At 44.6% G+C, this 26,593-nt stretch overlaps 1 protein-coding gene across 15 annotated transcripts in view; it reads right to left on the reverse strand.

Moving 5' to 3' along the window:
* TCF4 (transcription factor 4) overlaps positions 1–26,593 on the reverse strand; it is a 189,356-nt gene that overhangs the window by 78,889 nt on the left and 83,874 nt on the right. For 10 of the 15 annotated variants that reach the window (XM_068424368.1, XM_068424378.1, XM_068424366.1 and 7 more), the window contains 2 exons: positions 20,812–20,876; positions 1,942–2,001 (listed from right to left, as the gene is read on the reverse strand). In XM_068424368.1, coding sequence (XP_068280469.1) covers positions 1,942–2,001; positions 20,812–20,876 — 125 coding nt within the window. The remainder of the gene's footprint in view (positions 1–1,941; positions 2,002–20,811; positions 20,877–26,593) is intronic. The other 5 variants (XM_068424379.1, XM_068424373.1, XM_068424370.1 and 2 more) reach the window with 1 other exon arrangement.

A 26,593-nucleotide genomic window follows, 5' to 3' on the forward strand; every position in this document is an offset into this window, starting at 1 on the left:
ACCTGCCCAATTTTTAAAGGAGACATTACAGAAATTCCCAGTTGAGCATCTTTTCCTTTACCAGGAGAGCACAAAGTAATTAATTGAAAATACGATTATTTACATTTAAAGGAGACTTACTGCCTACTTCTTCAAATTCAAGCAGTGTTTTAAAAACTTTTGGAGCTCTGTTAATATATTTGAAGGTAATCTAGTTTCTGCACCTCAAACAAGATAGTTAAGTGCATGGATTTAACAATAATAAAACTTAAAAGAAAAAAAATCCCGCTGTTGATAGAGCGGTTGGTTTCAGCGTGCATGAAACAGCTTCATTGTCTGTCCCCGTGCAGGGAAAAATTCATATCTGTGAATTAAAAGCATCAGATTTTGCAACACAAAAATCTGCACGTAATACGTGATTAAAACGTGAAAATAAAATTATACGTTATAAATATTTTTTTGCAACGCTATCAGGAAAAAAAGAGCACCTCAGAACCCCCAAAACAATTAACGCTATTGTATAGCAGCAGGAGGAGCAGCAGCGAAGGACTTTCAATATATCCATTTTACGCCTGTACCATTAACCACCAAGATGCATCCCAGCAAACGCAACATTTTCTCAGCTACGAAAGGACTACGGTTCCCATGAAACAGCAGCAAACATGAGCTGCCCCACGCCGTAAGAACAAGTATAAATCTTTAAGAGACTATGACAGAAGAACAATTTCCTGAGTAATGTTCTATTTGCTATAAACTATGTTGAAACTTACCCACAATATATAAATCCCCTGATTATACTCTGCATTGAACACATTGTTCTTTTAATCATTCTGATACGCAATAAACCAGGTGTAGATACTACCATTTATATTAAGAACAAATTTACCAGTTAATAAAGAAATTTTAAAATTAAGTACCAAAAATCTAACTTTATCGTTACTTGTAATCAACTTTTACTGACTGAACTAATTACTGTACTTGATAAAGTACAGAATGTGTTTTCCCTAATCTAAATTCTAATCACCATGTCACTCACAACAGACTTAGTAATGCTTCACTAACACACTATTCACATGCAAAATACTCTAAATAGGCCAATTATGACTCTGCCCCTGTTCCCTGGTTAACCCGCTGAGAACTGAAAAATTTCACAAGGCAGTCACCAACTAAAACAAAGGCTCCTTGTTTTAAATTAAGACAGTCTTTTTGATTCCTAAATAGCTCAACAAAGTGGCATGTCTTCTGCTGAAAGCAGTTGGTCAAATATGAGCCATGAGCTGGAAAATCAGAAATTAAAACATCCTTACTCCTTGACTATACTTCTAAAAACATTTCAAGATAACTTTTGATTCTCGAAAACTATATTCCTCTTTCTTTTTCGCAGGGAGGTTTAAATGAGGGATGGACAAACAGGCTCCGAGCGATTGGGGCTGAAACGCATCTGCCTTCGCAGCCCTCTCGGGGATGCGCGGGTAGGAAACGCCAGTCAGAAGGCACTTTTGGGCTAATATCTTTACGTTCAGCTAATGTCTAATATACACCTGCGATGACTCCGCTCCTTTTAATAAACAACACCTGCGCCGGCAAAAAAATGGTTGCAAAGTCTCTTGCATAATGGCAGAGAAATAGATGCACAAACTCTCGGCTTCATCACGGATCTCCTCCGCAAAGAAACGGGGTTTTATTGAGTGTCTCGGAGCAGTTCAGAATGAAACGGCGCTAACGGCAGAAATTCTCTTCAGTCATATATTTTTATCACGTATACGTTTTAACATAAAGACAGACCTGCTAAATCTGTGCGTGGTTTATCCATATGTCGGGTAGTCTGAAAGACTTAGAGCCATCAGCTGTAGCAATTCCTATACCCAGCCTACTAGATTGACTTCGGGAAAAAAAAAAAGCATTTGCAAACTATTTTAGATTAAACAAGATTCACTTGAGGAGCAGAAAACATACACATACCCCGTGTTGGTTTTGTTTTTTCATCCAAACATTGCTCTCTATAAAAAGATGCAGAGGTTTCTACAGGAAAAAAAACAAAAAAAAATCCCAAACTTGTATTATTACGTTGGAAGGAACCGCACGTCCCAGTCCTGAAGGCTGGTCGCCTTTTGCTGCGTGAGAGACCCAACGCTTCCCTGGGCCACCAGTTTCACTTCCCCGGGGCTGTGCGTTGCCCTTGACCTTGCAGGTGGCTGTTGGAGCCGTGGTGTACCGAGCCTCCCACCCTGGGCTTGCAGCCCGCAAGCGGTGCTGGCCCTGGGGCCTGTGCGGGCCCTGCGGCCTGTGCGGGCCCTGGGGCTGTGCGGGCCCTGGGGCCTGTGCAGGCCCTGCGGCCTGTGCAGGCCCTGGCAGCTCGTGGCCCTGCTGCTGGGTGCAGCGGGCGCTCCTAATTAACGCTGTGTACTCACCATCAAATTAAATCCAAGTGCTAGGTTAGAAACAGCATTTTCTACAACAGAGACGAATTTTTTTTGGAAAAACACTTCTCCAAAATTTTCACCACAACTGTCCCAGACTCTTTTTTTCATTCTCTTAAAGAAAAAACCCACAAACAAACGACCCAAATCAGAGCAAAGCCCCCTCCCCTTTGTCTCCGGTGGGACAGAGACCTTCTTACGAAGGAAAAAAGAGGTGGGTTTGTGCTCCCCAAGCACTCCGGGGAGGAACACTAAGATAAAAATATATATGTAGTTATTCTGAGCTGCTTGTAAAAGGAACAATGGGCATTTATTACGACATGTCACACTGCTAATGGCCTGCAACAAAGAGCGAGATAAAACGTTTACAAACCCCAACGCCATCGATTACGCAGCCTTCGGAGCTCGCCCGCGCTCCAAATTGGATCTTGGAAACGCAATGAATTATTAGGCACCAAAGTTAATATTTACCACTAAGAAATGATGAGCTTAAAAGCCAAGTGTTAACATTTGTCAAACTCCTCCCCAGGCTTTACACAGGGGTTTAACGGGTGTGTATGTGCTGGGTACCAGAGCCGGGTTATCTCGGGGTGCAAGCAGGACACGAGATATTCTTATTATATTATATTATAATATTATATTGCAAATCTTTAAGCTCATCTATATATATCCTGCAGGCATATTCTTGCATTATAGCATGTACTCACAGATCAATGCAGTTTGCTTCATCATTAACAAAGCTAATAATATATTGAGTTTGCCAGTTAAACCTTAAAGAGTTTGAGCTAAAAACAATCACAGAAGGGAAAAAAAAAAAGCAACAGAGCAAAATCCCTTTTCACACTGAGCCACACAGCTGTATTTTTTATCTATTGCAACGTTTTTGCTTGTCTTGTTACACATGATCCCATCTTCTTTCTAGCAATTTGTAAAATAAGTCACCGACTAGTGAATCCAGACACTGAAATTTGAATAACTAGACAGAGAATTAAAGCTGGGTAGGGAGAATGACAAAGTAATATCGATATGGATATGATATTACCCCTCCTGGAAAAAAAACAAATGTTGTTTCCATTGCAAACCTGTAAGTTTTGCTTTTCAAATGAAAATCATGTGAATTTCCCGTAACTATTTGTTTCAGACCTAATCGGTAGAAAATACGTTTCTAAAAAGGTGGTTTATTTTTCTTTTGTTACAGAAACAGGTGAGATTAGAGTATGACAGAGTGCTGCCGTTTTACTACCAGAATGTTAATTCGGATTAAAGGAAAATGGCCTTGAAGCCTGTAATCCAAAAGCCTCTGAAAACACCGAGCAGGGAAAAATACCTCAAAAAAGGGTTTTCTTTTGCTGAAACAGATGAATAGGAGGTAATTTTTTTCAGATTTTTTTAAAATACACCAAACTTCTAACTGCAGCTGTCCTGTTTTCCTTTAGTGAAACCACAGCACACAGGATTATATCTCATCATCCAGATTTCAGCTGCTCTTACATGCTCTATCCTCAGTTTATGAATTTTCACTTAAGTCAAGTTAACTAAGTCATGCCGCATACACATCTGAATAATTTCTTGGTTATTTCCTTCTGTGATTTCAATCCTCTGGTTTTAATCAAATTATGAAACTAAATTTCCACTTATCATGTGACTATCAGGGCATCTGTTCATAATCTGTCCAATTCCTACAAATACTCCCTTTCTTTGGCTTTTGGAAATTTGGCAGCTCTCTGTAAAATCTTCTGCGTGTCATTTGCGTCCAGTATTTCTCTCTAATGCCAAGTGTAAATTGCAACCCATTGATGGCAAACACAGAGAAACAATTTCCCTGGGTTTCACCGTGTGTGTTTTCAAGCTAAGGTACTGTTTTCCTTTTTTACTTAACCAACCATAAGTATTTGCAGAAAAATTTGGACTTTTAGAGAACAAAGGAACTTCTCTCCCAGAGATTTAATTTTTCACAGAGATTTCTTTTTTCCCAGAACACTCACATGCACAAAACAAGAGAAATTTTAACCTGTTTATTTTATTTTCTCTATCTGATGGCAAACAACCTTTTGTTTCATTTCTTCTGCCTTCAGATAGCTGTGCACAGCGTTCAGCAGTTTTTCTTTTGACTTTGACCTTTTCCATTCAAAAATGCTTGCAGGTATTATCAAATAATTTTTCATGTTCAACCAACCCTTGTGCATTAATATCATCAGTATTAGTTCTCCAGGTTTTTTTTTAATTTTTTCACTCTGCATAATTTAAAATTGCTCTTTAAGTTTAAACCTTTCTGGAGTGATTTTTCCCAGTTGTGCTTTCTGAGCACTGAATATAGTAGCAGCACAACAGCAGCAACTTGCAAAGTTCATTTATTGGTTTTAACAGCATTTCGTGGCCATGGAGCACTCTTAAATATGGCTGAGGTTCAAGCACCTCTGGCCAGCCAGGATTTCAGGTTTGGTCCTGTGCTCCTTTTCCTCATCTAGTTCAGGTGAGCAGGAGAAAAAAAATCCTTTGTCACTTCTTACCTAATTTTTCCCACATTTACTCTTGGTGTTTGCTTGCTTCTTCCCATCCCTTCATTCACGATGACTCAGATTATTATTATACTGCTGCTTGATTATCACTAAAGGTTAGTTACTTGTTTGCATTAACGATCCCCATCTTTCACACTCACAGTGAACAATTTCACCATCAATTGCACAGTCTTTGCTGGGTTTCTAAGGCTTTAGTAAAACGAAAATATTTCAGTTCTTAGTATATGGGGAAAATGGATAAAAAGTGCTTCAACTGACCAAGTAGAAGAATTTCAAAGGGAAGAAGGGACTTTCTCCTCCACTAAGGAGTTTTGTAGAATAGAGTATTTGCTCAATTTATGATTTTCTGCTCTACAGCTTACTCTTGAATCCTTGGAGCTGGAGAGACCTCCTTTACCTCAGTTCACAGCAACATCCTAGTGCTTTCACTGCTGCAGAGATCACCAAGACACAGCGTTATACATACTTGTATTCCATGTGTAACGTATAAGTAGGGATCACAGCATCACAGAATCAATCAGGTTGGAAGAGCCCTCTGGGCTCATCGAGTCCAACCATTGCCCTGACACCACCATGGCAACTAGACCATGGCACTAAGTGCCATGGCCAGGCTTTTCTTAAACACCTCCAGAGATGGTGACTCCACCACCTCCCTGGGCAGCCCCTTCCAATGGCTGATGACCCTTGCTGAGAAGAAATGCTTCCTGATGTCCAACCTGAACCTCCCCTGGCCAAGCTTGAGGCTGTGTCCTCTTGTCCTATCGCTGGTTGCCTGGGAGAAGAGGCCGACTCCCACTGCGCTACAACCTCCCTTCAGGTAGTTGTAGACTGCACTAAGGTCACCTCTGAGCCTCCTCTTCCTCCAGGCTAAACACCCCTAGCTCCCACGTCTTTGCACACCACAACACTGTGCAATAACATTTAAAAGACTTTGCAATCAAGTAAATGAAGCAAGCTTAGAGCAACCGGAGTTACTCAGTTCGTACAAAACCACGGAGCCGGTTTGGCTTAACGAGACCATTATCTGAAGCGCATTGGTAGAGTCATTTTCCAGGACAGAAGCTTTGGTACGGAATTAAACGGCACCGGGGGCCTCCTGGGTGTTAATGAGGGAAGAATTTGGCCCATGGACAGCAGCTGGATTTTGGGGGATTGCTGAATATAGCGAAGCATTGTCTGCAGTGGTTTTACAGAGCTTGCCACATCACCAGGGACTGCAGCTGATCTACAGCATCTTCCCAATTTATCACTAAATCCCTCCGTACCTATTCCACTCAAAAATGCAAGCTAAATACATATGGTAAGGTGCTTCAGGTATGAAAAAGAGCACAATATCGGAATATTGATGGATGGGAAAAAAAAGGCACCATAAAAACTATCTCACTTACTATAGGGCTGAATAATAATCAGATAAACCCGGTATTTGTCAGTATATATATATATATATTAGAACTGCTTGCTAAATTATGAAACACATGTCCTGGTATCCCTGTTTTTCACAGTACCTCCCAGTACACAAATATCTGTATTCGCATGCAACGCTGAAGTTCAGAACATCTCTAAGTGCCCACTTGCTCAACCATCTCCCATCCTATACCATCTGGTAGGTATCAGCATCGCGGTCACTTATGGGGGGGAGATGGAAAGGAGACAGCGAGGACTGATGACACGCAGAAATGAATGTGCAGGGAACGACATTTTTGCACCATTTTTCCCTGAGAAAAAATCCCCAAGACTTGCTGGCAAGAGCTGTTTCGTTGGGCTCTGCTTTTTTTCAGTTCAAGTAAGCACTTCAACGTGATTCAGTAAGGATGTCCTACCACTACTTGCTTCAAAATGTTCCTCTCTGGCAAATTATTACAAACCCTAAAAAAAAAAAGACCCGTTAACCTAACAAGTCAATTATCATCGCTCTTCCCTGTGTAAGCATTCGACTACAAACAGCTTACAACAAAAATCCTGGCTCAAGTTGTCTCAGACAGGGCAAAATAGCCTGACATGCCTCAGTCTTAAAAAGGTGTTTCGTGGCTGAATTCCCATTTTTAATGATATAATTATTGTTTTCCCTTTGAATATGAGAACACAGGAAAGGCTTAGAGAAGTTCAAATGCATGGGAAACAGCATTTTTTTTTTCTGAAATTATGTTAGTAATATTTTTAACCAAAGGAAAGTCACCGTAAAAACATCTGAGAGAGCAAAGAAACTTCCTGTCCAACAAAATAACAAAACAAAGCCTGATGTTTTTAGAAAGTCACATTTCTTTTTTAGAGAACCATGTTGTGCAAATACACCTAAACCCAACTAATGACACTTAAAACAGGAACTTTCTTTTTTTCCTCTATTTTAAATTTCCCTTTGCTACTCACAATCTTTTTCCACGTAGCTAAAGCACATGCTCTACAATGGGACTGATATATTCTACCACAGCTGAATAAAGCGCAGAGGCAGACTCCTTTCCAGTAAAGCCTGCAAAGTTTAGGTCACCTTGTGCTTCAGACAGGACAAAAAATTAGTGTCACCCTACAAGAACAACCAAATTGGCAAATTCAGCTGCTATGAGAAATTGGAAGGGGAATAAAAAAAAGCACCTTTTTATGCTGACACAGGTGAAAATATAACAAGGTGGTATTTCAGTGAGCCGGAGCGGAGAATCACAGAACGGTTTAGGTTGGAAGGGACCTTAAAGCCCATCCAGTTCCAACCCCCTGCCACGGGCAGGGACACCTTCCACCAGACCAGGTTGCTCCAAGCCCCATCCAGCCTGGCCTTGAACACTGCCAGGGAGGGGGCAGCCACAGCTTCTCTGGGCAACCTGGGCCAGGGTCTCACCACCCTCACAGCAAAGAATTTCTTCCTAATATCTCATCTCAATCTCCCCTCTTTCAGTTTAAAACTGTTCCCCCTCGTCCTGTCACTCCATGCCCTTGTAAAAAGCCCCTCTCCTGCTTTCCTGTAGCCCCTTCAGGCACTGGAAGGTGCTAGAAGGTCTCCCTGGAGCCTTCTCTTCTCCAGGCTGAACAGCCCCAGCTCTCTCAGCCTGTCTCCAGAGCAGAGGGGCTCCAGCCCTCTGAGCATCTCCGTGGCCTCCTCTGGACTTGCTCCAGCACCTCCGTGTCCTTCTTCTGTTGGGGCCCCAGAGCTGGACGCTTGTGTTTGTGCTTGGGATCATCCCTATCCTACAAATTTAAGCAGATATATTGAGAAACCTGCGCAAATACAGGGAGGAGCAACGTGTCTGTAAATAGAGGCACGCTCATTTAATTCAAAAGCTCATTTAACGCGAAAGCTACGGTGCCCGATTCGGTCCCGACGGCTGTGCAGGCACTCATGGTGGTTAGTCTCACCTAGGGTTCCACAGAGGTGGAGGAGGATCTCTACTATTGTAGAGGTGACGTTTTATCTTGCCTGCGCTGCAGAGAGAAGCGTTGCTCCCGCTCTGCCCTACTGGGAATCCAGCACGACCCATCCAGCCAAAGCAAGTGCCCGTGTGGGTTGGGGCTGATTTAAACACACCAGTAAGGGATGCATGGGGACACGCGTCCCTCTGGGCCTTCTCCTGTGCCTTCTTTACGTAGTCCTTTACTCCAGGTTGCACTCACAGCACTAACACAAGACACAATAACACTCGCATGGTCAAAAGACGCAGAAACGAGCTGATGCGGAGTAGAGCTCCGCAGGGATGGCACCACCACTTCAGCCTAATACTAGGGACAAAAGTCGTCACAAAATGCGTAATTAATTTATCTGAAAGAAATAATTTTTTTAATAAATCAAAGTCACTAGGCTGAATTACTCTACAGAAAAGAAATACCAGGCTGAAGAGAAAATCAGGGATGCTGTTTTGTTCTTGAGCTCACTTAACGTCCTACGAAAATACATACCAGGTATCTCAGAGCAACTGAGCTGATAAAGGAATGAGGCAGAAAAGAAAGCAAAGAGCCAGGAGAAGTTACATAACAAAACGTGTAAATCCATATAACTTCAGGATAAGATTCTAGTAACTAGAAACCTATTGTACATCTGCAATCCCCAACCGTCTGTGCTGCTCCCCACGTGTACGATCGCGTCAAATCCCTCGTTACGATATCAGGATGTGCCATGTGCCCAGAAAACATGACAAGCGGTAGAAATTTCCATATGTGACTCCAGCATCTCGTGCCCGGGGATGAAGAAGGATGTAACTGCTACAAAACTCTTGCTGAGGCTGCCAGGAGAGCAGAGTGGTGACTTGCACTAACTGCACATGTAGTTTCTCACGAGTCTTCCAAAGCTGAGCTAGGAATCAATCATTTCGCAAAGCCTATCCAAGACTGGTCGTCATGGAATAAAACTTCTAAAAATGATTGATTTAATACTGGAAGTACATATTAAAAAGAAAAGAGTGAGGATTCATGGAAAGTTCTCATTCTTCCACGCCTAAGGTTTAAAAAAAGGGGAGCAGGGAAGCAGGATGCAACTGCTGAGTAGTGTGTTGGCCAACAGTCACTGCGAGGGCATTAGAAACAGGCAGAGGAGCTCTGTTCCCAACAAGACGTAGGCAGAGAGTAAGACATGGGTTACTCTCCTTGGTGACACAAGATGGCCTCACAAAACCTTTCTCTGAGGTTCTTAAAATTAAAGATAAATTAAAGGTTCTTAAAAAGAGACAGAGAACTACCCAGGTGAGCTGTATTGTAGAAAAAAAGTTTTCACAGAATCCCTCAGGTTGGAAGAGCCCTCTGGGCTCATCGGGTCCAACCATTGCCCTGACACCACCATGGCAACTAGACCAGGGCAACCTAGATCCTGACAACCATTTTCAAAGAAAGAAATAGTTAAAAAAACCCAAGACAGCCCTCTAACCACGCAGACAGATGGCTATATTCTGTCATTAACTTCAAAAGGAAATAAAAATATTAACTTCTCCGTTGTTGCTAAACATACTGCAGCAAGACACGAATGCCTGGCAGACACGCACCTCATCTGCTGCAAAGGCATAAAGAGCTACCTGGCTGCTGGGTTACTATTATTTATTATTTGTTAAGCACCAACGACGTGTTCGGCACTTTTCAAAGTGACAAGACAGAGCAGGATGGTGGCACGATGGAAGCACAGGCTGCAGCTGAATAAATTAAACATTTTAGAGGCATGAAAGGGCTCGAGCCCTGTTCCTCCAGCTGTGAGGGACACGTCCAAGCCCTACAGGGAGCCCTCACCCTCTAACCAGAGCGACTGTAGCACCAGCCACAGACTGCAGCAAAACACACGTCGGTTATGGGGGGAAAAAAAAAAAGGCTGTGAAAGGGGAACAACGAAAATCAAGCAAAACAGGAAAGGGGAAGCGAAAAGACACACCACAAGGCATGGCTAAGTCGTTGGTGGATGGCCCCCAGGCTACAGATGTGGAGTCCCAACTTGGGCACTGCCACGCTGAAAACATGGGTTTCAGCTACCAACACCCGTCAGATAAGTTGGGAGGCCCTAACAGAATCACAGAATCAATGAGGTTGGAAGAGCCCTCTGGGATCATCAAGTCCAACCGTTGCCCTGACACCACCATGGCAACTAGACCAGGGCACTAAGTGCCATGGCCAGGCTTTTCTCAAACCCCTCCAGAGATGGGGACTCCACCACCTCCCTGGGCAGCCCCTTCCAATGGCTAATGACCCTTGCTGAGAAGAAATGCTTCCTAATGGCCAACCTGAACCTCCCCTGGCCAAGCTTGAGGCTGTGTCTTGTCCTAGCGCTGGTTGCCTGGGAGAATTTGATGCTGCTTGTGTGGCTGAGGTATCAGAGGGTTTTCTTTTTTTAGGCAGAACTTAGTCATTGTTTTTAATTATTCCATCCGTAAATAGCTCGTAGGATTCATACCCTCATCCATTCCCCAAAATCTCTACTTGTCAAAAGTAATTGCTCCTTTTTTAAGCCAAGAAGCAAAGGGATAAATGACAGAACAACAGAAGCATGGGGAGTGTCTTCTTCCACAGGGAAAATACCACTAAGGTCAGTGCTGATGGCTCAGGCTGGCACCAGCCACCGAGGGAGCAACACTGCAATACTCACATGCAGCTTTCAAGTGGCATGCAAACGTATTTCTTTTTTTCTCCAGTGATTAACAAGAAGAAAGTTAAAGAGCTTTCTGTGAAAATCAGGTGGCGAGAGTTTACTGGAATGGGAAAGCTCTTAAAAATATACAGATCGTGGGCTTGTGTTTATCTGGACCTTCCCAGAGAGTAAGCAGTAAACCAGGTGAAAATTCCAGAAGAAATCCCACAGGCAACGCAGCAAGAACGATCTGCTGGCTAAACGTACTGAACTATTTCCTTCTGTATTGGAATGACCTAAAATATAATTCTTAGCCCTTGCAAAGTGTAAACAAGAGATGCACTACGTTTTGAAACTCAGAGAGATCCGGACAATTTACAGCTGGCTTAAACTGCTACTAGAAATTTTATGACTTGTAGAAACGAATTAATAGCTGCCTTAGAAAGTATAGATCCTGGCTAAATTTTCTGTGGAACGTGTGTTTTGAAAATAGCGATTATTTCTATCTGTCTGTGCTTGTAAAGGATCTTGTTTCTCCATCTTGAGCTGCTCTGGATGTGAAGTTCCTGGCTGCAGCCGCACGGTAATTAAGTGTGATTAAAGATGCTATTCATTCCCCTGCAAAGCAGCAGGTAACCACATGTCAGAAGGGGGTGGTGGGAGAGCGGAGGAACTTCTGGGCAGTAAAAAGGCTGTTGGAAATGGTCTGTTGGAAATGAGCAATGTGACAGCGTACGGCAAATCCGACCGAAGGGGCGACTGGGGGAGATCGGCGCGTTCAGAAACACGGGGGTCACCTGAAGAAAATCATATTGAAAATAATCTCTTTATTTCTGTGTGCACCAGGTGACGCTGAGAGCCCAGCCATGGCCTGGACAGGAGTGAGACAAGCCACCGACAGCCAAACACACTGCTAACAAACCCATCAGGTGTGTCCGAGAGGAGTCACAGAATCCCAGAATCCATCAGGTTGGAAGAGCCCTCTGAGATCATGGAGTCCAACCATTGCCCTGACACCACCATGGCAACTAGACCAGGGCACTAAGTGCCATCTCCAGGCTTTTCTTAAACCCCTCCAGAGATGGGGACTCCACCACCTCCCTGGGCAGCCCCTTCCAATGGCTAATGACCCTTGCTGAGAAGAAGTTCTTCCTAATGTCCAACCTGAACCTCCCTGTCTCTACCTTGCAGCTGAGCTGAGCTGGATTATCTACCAGGCCTAGAAGGCTCATTACAAATATGGCTAATTAATGGAGCCAGGGAAAGAACAGGTTGTTCACCACCGAGACGTGAACACATGGCTACATAGGAGAGCGTTGTCTTTGGAGAAAGCCATGAATGGTTGATAAATGTCACTGTTTGCACCAAGAATGCAATGGAAATGGTTTCAGCTACTGTTCCACTGGACCAATTTTTTGCTTTTTAGGGTTTATGCATTCATATCAGCAAAACCTGCCAAACCATACCTTATATGCCAAGGGGAGCAGCCCCAGCTACCATCCATGTACGCCACGACACGCAGGAGTCAATTCTGGGTCCTGAAAATTGCCAGAATTAGTCAAAGCACAGCCTGCCACTTTGCTGGAGATCTTCCATCAACCAGACCTGAACCAGTAACGTGCAGCACAGCGAGCCCACAACCTGCCACTGTAGGCAAGCATCATCCCCCCTTTTTATTGCGTCCACGACAGCACAGAAAGTCAGAGTGCAGCGAGTGTGAAGGCAAACCAAGCTCCTATTAGCACTCAACCACAACACAAACCTATTATTGCACATTACGGATCGCAGTGTTATTCTGTTGCCAGGTTATAAGCTCCAGAAAGGTGCCCTTGGAATGCTCCCTTCCCAACAAAATAGTCCTCAGCTTAACATTTGATCCAAAGGGCTACGAGAAAAGCGCTCCTTTTACCACGAAATTGCAGTGTTGGGTTTTAGCATTTCTTCAATTAGGATATGGACAATGAAACCGTGTCTTTCTGGATGCATGAGGAATTCTGCTAAATGAGCCATTCAGACGGCTGAACTTAAGTCTGTTCCTTTAATACGTTTGATTAACATGGAAATTTTATCTCTTCTGTCATTATTTTAGTGCTGTAACATCAAAAACATTAAGTCCACAATGTGCCCATGATCACAGGAGGCTGGTTTATGGGCGCTAGAACTAATTTCTGGAGCAGGAGCAATGATTCCACCTCCCAAAGCGAGATGCTCGAGCAGAAACAATGACAGAGGTGAATCTTTGATAAATTACCATAGAAGTTACCAGGTGAAATTCTCCTTCCCAGCCCCACTGAACTCAACGGCACTTCTGCCACCGACCTCACGTAGCCAGATTCTATCCACTCACATGGATCATTTGTCCCTGGGGCAGGAACGGGTACTGATGAACTCAGGGAAAGCCAGATTCAGAGTTCACCTACTCCATCTCCTTACCCCACACGCAAGACTATACCTACACATGGGGTTAGCACAGCTGTAACCACTGAGGAGAAATCATAGAATGTGAGGGGTTGGAAGGGACCTCTGGAGATCATCGAGTCCAACCCCCCTCCCAGAGCAGGACCAATCTAGGGCAGGTCACACAGGAACGCATCCAGATGGGGCTGGAAAGTCTCCAGAGAAGGAGACTCCACAACCTCTCTGGGCAGCCTGTTCCAGTGCTCTGTAACCCTCACAGGACAGAAGTTCTTCCTCATGGTGAGGTTGAACTTCCTGTGCTCCAGCTTGCATCCATTGCCCCTTGTCCTATCGCAGGGCACAAGTGAAAAGAGGTTGCCCCTTTCCTCTTGACACCCAGCCCTCATCTATTTATACCCATTAATCAGATCCCCTCTCATTCTTCTCTTCTCCACACTCAAAAGCCCCAGGTCTCTCAACCTTTCCTCCTAAGGCAGCTGTTCCAGTCCCTTCATCATCCTCGTAGCCCTCCGTTGGACTCTCTCCAGTAGATCTCTGTCCCTCTTGAACTGGGGAGCCCAGAACTGAACGCAATACTCCAGGTGAGGTCTGACCAGGGTAGAGTAGAGGGGGAGAAGGACCTCCCTCCATCTGCTGGACACACTCTTCTTAATGCACCCCAGGATCCCATTGGCCTTCTTGGCCACAAGGGTACATTGCTGTCCCATGGATAACTTGTTGTCCACCAGGACTCCAAGGCCCTTCTCCACGGAGCTGCTCTCTAGCAGATCGCCTCCTAACCTGTCCCGGTGCATTTTATTCCTCCTTCCCAGGTGCAGGACTCTGCACTTATTCTTGTTGAACCTCATGAGGTTCCTCTTTGCCCAGCTCTCCGGTCTGTCCAACTCATGCTGAATGGCCGCACAGCCTTCAGGTGTATCAGCCAAACCTCCCAGCTTCATATCATCAGCAAACTTGCTGAGAAGACACTCTGTGCCTTCATCAAGGTCGTTGATGGAGATGTTGAACAGGACTGGACCCAGCACTGATCCCTGGGGGACTCCACTAGTTCCAGGTCTCCAGCTGGACTTGGCACCATTGATTCCCACTCTTTGGGCTCTATTGTGTAGCCAGTTCTTACTCCATCTCACTGTCTGTTCTACCTCACACTTCCTGAGCTTGTTCATGAAGACGTTATGGGAAACTGTGTCAAATCTTGGGCTCTAGGGGCGAGGAGCTCTTTTTTTGCACTTACCACAGCCAAAGGCTATAGGTACGATACGGTGTAATTCTATTTTGTACCGTGTTTCCTACGGAGCACGTCGCATCCGTGGCTGGTGAGTACCTATTGCCCAGTCAAGAAGTCCAAGTGTTTTAACACTTAAAAGCAAATAACAAAGTGCTGGAGCTTTTGTTAAGGGCATTTATGTTGCATATCGAATCACAAAAAATGGATTAACAATAGATTTCGTAGGAACATAAATTCTTTGGTACATTAGGTATCTTTTATCACTTTAGTACAGCTTTTGTATGTGTTTTATAGGGAGGAAGAAGGGAGAAATTATTATAGATAAAGGAATTTTGCCATCACAATGGGAGGAAACCTAGTTATTTGACTAAGCAAAAAAAATACTAAGTAACTTGTAACCGAAGAATAAAACGAACTCGCTGTGTCTCCAGAGGTCTGCAATCTGATGTACAGAAAAAGTAGCTGGCCAATTTAATTGAGGTAGGAGTTATTTAATTTTTTTTCTATACAGGTATAGTTTTCAATAAAACTACATATGCCTCTAACACTGCAATGGCAGATGTGTCTCGATTATTAGAGGGGGGCTCCGGGGAATATCTACAATGGATCTTGAAATGCGTAAGCAGCTGTTTGGAAGGGAGGGCTGGACCACTGCACCACACACACGCGGTCCTGAAGAGCAGTAATGTTTTGTTGTTTTACTGCAGGTGGATTACAGAGATGAAATTTAATAACTTATTGTATACGATACCAATAAAATGCAAAGATTCTTTGCCCTCATGTTCATGAGCAACGTGGTGTTGATCAAACTCAGGAAAACCAAGAGCGTTTAAATGACCACTCGTGCGGTCACCAGCGAGGTCCCCGAGATGCAGGAAGCCCCCGCGTGGTGCTACCATGGTTATTTTTGCAATAGTTATTCTTTAGCGGCTTAAATCTGATTTCAGAACATGCATTAGTCTCAATCTCATGCTGAACGAAGCACTGAAGAAGGACCTTTTAAAAGTATGTATCAGATAAAAAGATAATCCCTCCTGCTTTTTTTTTTTCCCCTTCTGTCTTTGCTGGACTCCATGTCATTAGAGATGTTGCAACAATTCAAGACTGGCCATGGCACTTAGTGCCACGGTCTAGTTGCCATGGTGGTGTCAGGGCAATGCTTGGACTCGATGATCCCAGAGGGCTCTTCCAACCTCATTGATTGATTGATTGGTTGATTGATTGATGTTCTCTGCAGAAATGCTGTCCTGTCAGCCGCATCCCTCTGACTTCTCAAGACCTCGGAGCCTACTCCCTTCTGATCTGGTTTCCTTGAAGAAATCGCTACCGATACTGTCCCTCAGGAAACCCTGGGAAGCCCCAGAGCTGCTGCAGGTGTGGGCGTCCTGCCCTCGGACCCTACGGCACTGTAAATGCACGAAGGAACCATTTTGTTGATGCTGCTCGTTGGAGCTGAAGCTACAATAAAAACAAAGTTAAACATCCCGGCTGTGTCATTCCGGCAGTTGGCCTTTCTCTTTACCATGGTGTCATGAATCAAGCTGAAGGCTTGCAGATACTGTCTCAATCTGGATGAAGTTTATTATATTTTGGTAGCAGTTGTGTTTTATTAAAAAAAAAAAAACAAAAAAAAAGCTGGCTGAGCTTGTACAGCTCCACTAGCTTTTACCTTAACACTTCATTCCAGAGTCAGCTTTTAACAGTGGGATGGTTCCAACTGGCCTCTGAGAGTGTTTCTTGAACATCAAGTAAATCAGTACATCCAAAACCAACATTTAGACTCATTTTCTAAAAGACTTAGTAGTAAAAACAAGTCATCTTAGGATTTGGGGATTTTGCTTCAAGTTAAAACACCTTAAAAGTTAAGTATCTGTTACTACGCATTTGCCAAAAAGGCATAATCCAAATTTTCAAAGGACTGTCTGATGTATTCCCACATACAACTGCGTGCGTTGCCTTGGAAATCTCTGGTCTATGTTTTCTGGCCATCAAGCTCATTTTACAGCTCTCTTTATTTGTCAATTTTTTAAATTAACTATTGCTCAGAAAAGCGCAGTATTTCTGGATTACTCGGAGTCGGTCTCCTCGACCATTAACCGATTAGTGGAGCCACACTACCGTAAGCAGCACGTTACCATCAGTCTACTCATAGTATTTTGTGTATCCAGATCTTCTTGCACTAGGGACTATCAGCATTTTATAAACACAGAATCACAGAATCAATGAGGTTGGAAGAGACCTCATCGAGTCCAACCATTGCCCTGACACCACCATGGCAACTAGACCAGGGCACTAAGTGCCATGGCCAGGCTTTTCTTCAACCCCTCCAGAGATGGGGACTCCACCACCTCCCTGGGCAGCCCCTTCCAATGGCTAATGACCCTTGCTGAGAAGAAATGCTTCCTAATGGCCAACCTGAACCTCCCCTGGCCAAGCTTCAGGCTGTGTCCTCTTGTGCTAGCGCTGGTTGCCTGGGAGAAGAGGCCGACTCCCACTGCACTACACCCTCCCTTCAGGTAGTTGTAGACTGCAATAAGGTCACCTCTGAGCCTCCTCTTCTCCAGGCTAAACACCCCCAGCTCCCTCAGCCATTCCCCGTAGCTCAGACCCTCCAGGCCCTTCACCAGCTTGGTCGCCCCTCCTCTGGACTCGCTCCAACACCTCAACATCAAAGGTATGCTTTTTTTAATACTCCTGCCTTACTAATCCTCCGTAAACCCAGCACAATATAAAAAAAAAAATTGATCTTTGGGGAAATGGTAAATGGCACAGAATTAAGAGAACATGAAAAATCCTGACTTCCCTGAATGAAATGAGATTTCTGTCATTAACTTCAATGAAGCCAGTGCTTCAAAAGTGTCTTGACAACAACTTCGGTACATGTTTCTTCGCTGACTTCTCTCTAATGGAATTAAATAGTTCCCCAGATGAGCTTTCTTCCGTTCCCACTGTCATCAGTGTTGTATTTGCGCTGGTTTTCAGGGAGAGCCCAATTGGGCCCCAGGCTCGGAAATAAAAATCATCTGGAAGTAAATGGGTTGCTGCGTATCTGACCTCTTCTCTCATTGGTGTGAACGCAGCGCGGGGAGGCAACCTCAGATCACTGCTGCTATTTGTGTGAGGAGAGGTTGTTGGGTTTTTTTCCTACCAGAAGATTAATAGGTAGCAAGTTCAATATTGTTAGGTATTTAGTTTTCCTTAATTGTTCCAGGAACTCATCTACAGAGAGCAATGCATCACATCTGGAGGTAGCAATTTACCTTTCAGAAATCAACAAAATCTGCCTGCTCCTCCTGGGTTTAGGCAAAAGGAGCTCACACAGCTACTCCCACTCCTCCAGTCCCTCAGATAACTCCGGGCTTCGGGGGATTCTCAACGATCTACAATATCCCCACAAATATTTCCTTCAGAATTCCCCACTTTTGCTTCAGTATCTTCTCTCCAGATAAGCTAATCTTCCTCAATCCGTGTGAAAGCACAGCCTAGAAACCTTGCAGTAGGCTTGGAGCTTTTAATTTTCTTTTAAGCCTGAAGGTTCCTACTTGTTAATAATTGGGTGGATTCTGATAGTTCTGCAGCCTGGAGAACACACAACAGATGGTCCAGCCTCGGCATTAAGCGTTATTCCTTCTGTACCTTTCAGGAATTCGAGAGATTCTTATTTTAGAAATCCTTTTTCTCCTTTCTGTCTGGGCACGGGTCATCTGCTTCATCCACTTTTCCACTGCACTTCAAGAAAGTGGATGTATGTGGCAGAAAGACAGACCCTCTTCCGTGGATTGAAGTTTTTATTATTTGCACTTTTTTGGGTAATATTTTCCTAATATTCCTCAAATTTTCATGAAGGAAACCACAGAAAAGGAGAGGGGGTAGGTAGGGTTTTCTCCATCAGCTCTTCATTGACCCTACACAACCACAGAGCACTGCCACGGAGATACAGTCAAGGATCCATCCAGACAGCTGACCACATCTGCACCAACTGAATTCTGAGGAAACTCCAGAACTGGTCCACCAAAAAATGATTGCTCATTGCTATCATTCAGCAAAAAAATGCACGAACTCCCACACTACAGCCCCAGCCGTTGGTTTGTTCACTGGAATAAGTGACACATCTTCTCCAGTATCCCAACAGACCGTACTCCCCGACACAGAGGACAGGCAGCGGCGCTACGGTGCTCAGCACCTCCCTGGTTTGGACCACCCGTTAGATCTTATCCTCTCTTTTCTGCAATATGAAGGAGCTCGCCAAGAAGTTGGAGCTTGTTGGCACTTCCAGGTTTGTCCTCTCCAGCGTTCTGGCCCAGAAGAGAAGCCTGGCGAGCAGGAGCGGCGTGTGGACCTTCTACTGCGGGCGGTCGGTTGGTGCTGTGTGAAAAGACGAGGTGGAAACCAGCCTGGGTTTCCATCTCCCAGGCGCAGAGACGCTGCAGTAACGTCCCACCGAGTCGTTGCCATGTCTTTTGACCCTGGAACCAGGTCACTCTCCACTACCACTGAGAGCCTGTGCAAAATGCCACCTCACTTGGGCTGGGCCACAGAGCTGAGGGTGCTGCAGAAAAAATTCTCTCTATGGCAAACTCTCTTCTCCAGCCTACAGCCGCACCTCTGCCCTTAGTTTCTAAAATTAACTTTTTCCTCCCAAATTAAAGACAACACACATCTGTGCCCTGCAGATATTCGCAGACACGGGTGGGCACAAAGAGGCCACAGGATGAGATGCATTAAGACTCCACGCACAAGGCTTATAGACCATGTAAGTTATTCAGGTGTGATGCCATTTTGAACTAAGAAACAATTCCTGCCTTACTTGCAGCATCATACAGAATCACAGACTCAATCAGGTTGGAAGAGCCCTCTGGGCTCATCGAGTCCAACCATTGCCCTGACACCACCATGGCAACTAGACCAGGGCACTAAGTGCCATGGCCAGGCTTTTCTTAAACCCCTCCAGAGGTCCACCTTGATGTCCTGGTCACCCAGTGCAATTTTATAAGGTATTGGGTACCCAAACACTGGGGCCACAGAGCAAACCTCGCCGTCCCTCCAGGCTCACGCCGCGACAGCCCGGCCTCCAGACACTACTGACAGCACACGCCTGTGCACTGCCAACAGAAATTGCTGTTTAATTGCTCAAATGGTGTCATTTTTCTACAATAAATGTTTTAAAAAAACCCCAAACAACAACATAATAGACCGTTTCCCCGCATTATTAAAGAACACGGACAGAGGAAAGAAGGGATCAAGTATTTCCCTTTCCTACAGGGAAATAATATGCATTTTGGCTGGTTTATTGTTGGTGGTTTGTTTTTTTTTCCTGGCAGATTTGAAGAATATAAAGCTTTGAATATTAAGGAGGCTATTAAATTCTTTCAATAGTTTTCCAAAGTGCAAAGCTTAGGAAAAGGAAAGGAAGCCCAGCACTCTTCAAGAACAAAATGAATTTAAACACGCGATTAATATGGCTACTGAAATTAAAAAGAAAGTGTCTTTTAAAAAAATCAATTGTCTTGAAACAAAGCGCAGACTTTTGGCTATTGATAGTATTTTTAGGCTCAGACTTTCTCTGGAGACTTAAAAGTATGCAAATGCAGAGTGCAGAGAGGCACACACGCACGCACGCTATACCTTTGTATTACATTGGCATTTTATTATTTAATTAAAGTACTCTTCTTTCTCTAGCTCACGCACGCTTCCCTTGAGACGGCTTTGCTGTTAGCCTGCTGGCCTTGACTTCCAGCCAAAAACAATTCCGAAACAAAAAGGGACAACAAATCATATTTTCACAGACATTTTTATCCCTCAATACAACCTTGTTTTCACACAACATCGTACAGATTCTATGAAAACTAGAACTGATGGCGGTAGCCATCCACAGCTCGGGGCTCACACCAGTTCTGCGGTGGGTTTCCACAGCTGAAGTCACGCTGTTGGGAAGGACCCAACGTGCCAAACGCTGCGGCATTGTCGCGAGGGACAAGATCAATAGTTCCCAGCAGCTCTGGCTAGGGCGGTGGTAGGTCAACCCAAGCACCACCGCTCTCCAGTAGCTGTATCCTGGCTAGAAGGGCTCGGGCAGGAGCTTTGAAACCTGTGTTTGCACATAAAGCCCGTTTCACCTGCAGCCATCACCGTTTCTGATGGAGCCTGGCCCTAAGATGCCCAACTTTAAGCAGAAAACTTCATTTCTCAGAGTGTCTCTCTGCTGAGTAGACTTGCACTTACCTGGTGGCAACCCTGTAAATTCGAGTCTCTTCCATATGACGAGTATGAACCTCTTTCTGTTTTACCTGTTAACAAAAAAAAAATAAAAATAGATGTCTAACAGATCGAAACAGATATACACAGCTTCTCCGAGCGCTTTAGAGGCTCTTCAGCACATTCCCTAGTGCTGTTTACATATGTAAAATAGGCACTGCTGCTTATACGCAACAGAAAGGGATTAACACTTCTTCATGCTGAGGATGGCGATGGGAAATCAACTTCCTAATCTCGCCCGCGCTGCTTCCCACGCTTCCTGGAAGCGGGATTTAACGGGCTTCCACGGGCTGGCTGAAGGTGTGAGCAGCCCTCCTCGGGGGCTGAGCACCCACGCGCCCTCCCCGTCCCACCACGGGCACGGCGAGCCCCTCGCCGGCTCCCCGCTCTCTTGCCCAGGAGCACATTCCCCCATCATCGAGGTGATGATGGAATTTACACCTGATTGGGAATTCGCCATTCACCACCAAGGCTGGGGCTGCCCCAGCGGCGCTGGGACTCGAACGGGAGCCCAGTGACTGCTGAGACTCTCTGCCAGCCCTAAATCCCTTTTTTATTTTTTCTTTTTTTCTTTTTTCTTTTTTTATTTTTTCTTTTTTCCCCAGGCAGCCTTTACCCCTCGGATCCAACAGCCCGCCTCGCAGTACCCGTTACGGTTATGCCATATTTACAAAGGGAAAGAAAGGTTCTTTCAAGGTTTGAATGGGCAGACTCGAGTGAAATCAAGAAGGGAAGAGGTGGTTTCTGCAAAGCATTAAGTCATGGCTGAGCAGCGCCGCACCACGTGCTCCCGAGACAAAGAGCAGTCAAGAGGGCTGATACAAAACATATTGACACTAAAAGACCACCCTTATGGCGAGGATAATCACGGGAGGGAGGGAGGTATTATCTAACAAAACATCCAAGAACACAGCAAAAATCACTCATAAAATTAAAGTTTTTATTATAGGCTGGGGCATAAAACCCCCAACACAGAGTTACCAGGGAGCAGATGCTCGGTTTATCTCCGCGTGCGACACCTCTGCACCCAGGAGCCAAGTCCGCGGGGCTGCTCGCCCCCACGCACGAGAGACACGGCCACAGCCCTACACCAACCACAAAGCCACGTGCCAGCGCACCTACCGAAGCCACTAAAACCATCCTTTAACTACGTTTGGAAATATCAGATTATAATAAGGACAATATCCACCGAGCTCCCGAATTCCAGGGGCCGAGCGAGTCGGGCGCAGGGTGAAGGGTCCCTAGCTGACACGTCCCCTCACGATCCAAATTTCATAAAGACCCCACGGTGAGGCAGATCGTTAGACAAAGGAGGATGGAGCTAAGTTTAATCATTCCCAAAATGGCGTGGCCATAAAATGGTGTGGCACAAAATGGCGTGGTCACAAAATGGCGCCGCCTCAAAATGGCGCGGCCTCAAAATGGCGTGGTCACAAAATGGCGCGGCCTCAAAATGGCGTGGCCTCAAAATGGCGTGGTCACAAAATGGCGCGGCCTCAAAATGGTGCGGCCTCAAAATGGCCCCAAATGGCGTGGCCACATTCGGACTCCACAAGCCTTCCCTTTAATGTACAGCTACTAGGTTTGATCGCTCTTTGGAGGTATTATTGATAAAGTTTGACTGTTGCGAGTGGTTTGGAATAAATAAATCATCTTTCTGCCCATAATAATTTAAGAGTTTGCTTTTGTTGCTCGATTGTTGTTGTTGTTTTCCAACCGTAGTTACTTATACAAGGGAACCTCCAACATTTATTTGCAATTCATAGGACGTTTGCACACGTAATAACTTTTGAAAGCACTTGTTAGACAAAAATGATGGATCACCCACTCCCTAGCCCCCCTCGGGTTGAGAGGACTGGAAGCCTTTGCAGAAATAATTCCAGATTGAAATGACAATGAAATTTTAATCGCGAATCTCCGCTGCTGAGATCTGAAAACAAAATGTCTTGCTGGCACGCCTGGAGTTACGTGTGCTACTTCCCATCACCCCAAGAGGGCCAGAAAGTCGATGCAAATAAGCGGTGAAGACATGGGGAAAAAAAAAAAATCCCAAACAGCAAAATAGGGTCGAGGGGAACCAAGTACAAGGTACTTTGCACGCGATTCTCGCCGCTGCCTGGGTATCGGTAATCTTCTTTTCTATCATATCAGACACAAGCAGCCTCATCTTAATTTCAGTTGTGAAAAAATATTTATCCAGATACAAAAATAAACCCCCTGCAAATTACAAGTTGTCAGGGTTAAAATCTACTTCTATTTGTGTGGGGGAGGATAAGAGAACAGCATAGACATGAATCATTCTCAGTAATTTGAGTGTTTCCATGACATCAATGGGCACTCGTCCAGGACTCTGTCGAAGTCTGTGAGGTACCAAAGCGGCACAGCAGCCAGCAGGAGATTGACTTTTTTTTTTTTATTTTTTTTTTTTTTTTAGGATTATGCTCCTTGTAAAGATTTCATCTCCAGCATCCACTTTTACCACCAAACAGCTAGCTTTGGAGATCGTGAGCGAACACATTGCGTTCTGAGAGCGTAAGCCTTTAACTTTATTACATTTGGTGGTGTTGTGCCCACGTACAGCTAGAAATCTGCCCCCTCGATTAAGAACAAATAACCGAAATTTATGAAAAAGTCAAGAAACCGTTAAAAAGAGAGACATACGTAGATTTTCCCTACCAACTGGACTTATGAAATTATCATACTTTTTGTAACGACACTTCATTTTGAGGCGGGGGGGGGGAGGAATATATTTTGTGTAAACTGTCCATTTAAAATTAGCTACAGTCTTGATGTTGATTTTCTGCTTAAAATTCACTGGCACATTTGTTTCAGATAATAAAATTTGCCAGAGTGCTGATAATATGCAAGAGTAGGCTCTTTAAGCAACTATTTGTGCTCACGAATACAAAAGCTGCTCCTCAATCTCTACGTTTACTGTACATTAGGCAGCATTTTCAGTCCCTTGCACACCCCAGCCTGCGCTGTGCGTTTTTCCGAGGTTTGCAAGAGCTAAAGATTCTCTCTCCTTTTTTTTTTCTTTAAATGTTTTAAAAAAGAGGGAGCGTCTACAGCGATGTAGACACCCGACGCATTCACTGCGGAATTTTCGAGACAACCCTCTAGTACTAGAATGCGGCAGCCGCTGCGGATATTTTTTGGCACAAAGACAATGGTGGCAGTGCCAAGCCCCATGGCTAAAACTACTCAAAAGAGGCATAAGGGTAGCATTAATCGTTCACGTCTTTTACTGCATGGAGTACTGTTGTCCATATTTTAAAACCTAAAAGTACCCGTTAGTAATATTTGTCGGAAGCCAAGGGGGAAAAAAAAAAATAGAGAAAAAAAAAAAAAAGGGAGGCTGAAATAGAGACGAACAACAAATCTCGTCAGACATCTGATTAATTTTTTTCTACCTAGAGGACCAAACGCTCAAATGTGCCATTTGTTCCCAGCGCTGCGCACCCGCGCCGCGATCCATCCCCTTCCGTGGCTTTAGGATGTGAGAATTGAAACAAAGCTCCATGGAAGAAGTTGACCTACAAAGGCTGGTGAATAACTTTCCAGCGTGCACTTGGTCTTTAGGTAAGGCAGAAAAAGCATCTCTGTTATCGGAGGCAATAACTACGTGTGTGTAAATATATATATATATATATACTCAATTAATCACCACAATGCATGCCAATCAAAGGAGAGACAAAGAACTACGTGCAGCTCCTGTTTTCTGCATCTCAAGGCTCTGCTCTCTAAACACCTCCAGAAAACACACCGCTTATCTTCCCTAAATTAAACGATTGCCTCGTAAATATTTTCTTTGCATTTTTGTGTAACTGCAGAAAAGCAGCGTAGGATTGCCAATCAATCAATAAAGAAGCCACTCGCCTTTCCATGGTGCACTTTGAAAAATTAATCAAATTAAGTAGAAAATTTAAGCAACTTCCAAAGCACGAATGCAAGTCATCTGATCCCCCACTCTCCTTCCCCTGCCCTGGGAGATAGGGCACCTTGGCTTTATTTCTGGGAGGCAGAACGAGAGGCACGAGGCAACTCTTTCCATCTGCAGAGAAAAGGAAGTGAAGCTGTTTCTATAAATGACTTCAATTCAATGTTTACATTGATTTCGTCTTTGACATATTTTCTGAGAGATGAGTTCGACCGGAATATTCTAATTCAGGTTTCCACCACCCTACATTGGGGGTTTAGTTCTTGGTTAGGCTGAAGAACGGAAACCTGGCTGAGGAAAAAAAATAATTGTATTAGGGATTGGAATTTTAACGGCTGCGAATTTCGGTGTGTTCAGGTCTGCAATTTCGCTTAAACCTATTTCTGATTTTATTACTGCATTTCTACCGGGTTTGAAAATTAATGAGTGTTCCCTCTGATGGCCGATGTCTCCCACGCATCCTGAAGGGAGCCTGATCGATTCCCCCCCCCCGAGAATGCCAAATTAAAGGAGAATTCAGTGTGGAAGGCAGAGCAGGCACGAGGAACACGGAGCTGGAGCAAAGTTGGGAGCGACTGAAGAATGGGCTGAACTTTCTGGTCTGTATATAACGAACACAGACGTGTTAGTGGCCACAGCGGGGTTTATTTGCGCTGTTAGGAGGATCATGAAACAGTTCACTTCTAGTTCTTGCATTCAAAATTTTCTTAGGCTTAAGTTTGGTTGCAGCAGAAAAAATCAAGTTAAAATTTGGAAAGAATTATAAATGGCTTATTGAAATAAATGAGCCGTTGTACGCTATATATCCTACGCCTATAAGCACCTCAGTCTTGGAGAAATATAGCTACCCCGTGCCCTCCGTGGACAGCCTGCCCGGCCTTGCTGGCGTGGCAGAAAAAATAGCCTGCCCGTGTCTTCAACAGAGGAGCCAGCAGAGAGCTGCTGTATTTTTGCAGAACTTTTGAATACTTTGTTCTTTGAAAGAGAAAAAAAAAAAATAAAGAAAAAAAAAAAAAGGAAAATGCTTTTAGTATTAAATGAAATTTTTGGGGCTCTTAATTGAAGGCTGCAAATGCAAACGCCGTCGCTGGCACCAGGGCTAACAGCTGGCTCGAGGCTTGTCCCCCTTTGTGCGCCAGCTCGCTTCTCCGAGCGGCTCCTCGGCTGTTAACCCGGGCAGGGAGCGGGGCTCGCTGGCACGGGAACAAGCAGCCCTTGTGCCGGGGCTGGCAAGGTTCGGTGGGCATCGTCCCCGGGGAGCGGGGGACGAGCGGTGGCTGCTGACACTGGGGGGCTGGCTGCGATTTCTCCTCTGCCACCGTTGGAACAGCAGCGAGTTGCTCAGCTCGGCTGAGTTGCTAACACAGGCTTGCCCTGGGTTGTACAGACACCTCCAACAGCAGCACACGCAGCGGTATAGGATGTACAGTCAAAATATCCTGTTTATTTATTTCAGGGAGGTTTTCAATGGCATATTTTCCATCACAAAGAATCTCATCCCGATGGTAATGGAAGTATCACGTTAATGAGCTTTCTGCTTTGTGCTATAAGTACAGACAATAAGCAAGAAATCGGATAGATTTCAAGCAAAGTTGGTGCAATAACGTCCACAAACAAGTACTAATGACACGGCATCTGAGCCAGGGAAGGGCCACAAATGAGACACAAAGGTATTAATCCCAGGTGAGGGGATTTGAACAGCATCACAGCCCAAAATGTAGCACAATGCGAAGGGAAGGAGATCTTTTTGACATGGAAGAGGATTTTTGCACTTCCACTGATGTGCAGTAAACAGTAATGGTTCTTGAA

This window comes from Nyctibius grandis, assembly GCF_013368605.1.
Source record: "Nyctibius grandis isolate bNycGra1 chromosome W unlocalized genomic scaffold, bNycGra1.pri SUPER_W_unloc_2, whole genome shotgun sequence".
Lineage (NCBI taxonomy): Eukaryota > Metazoa > Chordata > Aves > Nyctibiiformes > Nyctibiidae > Nyctibius > Nyctibius grandis.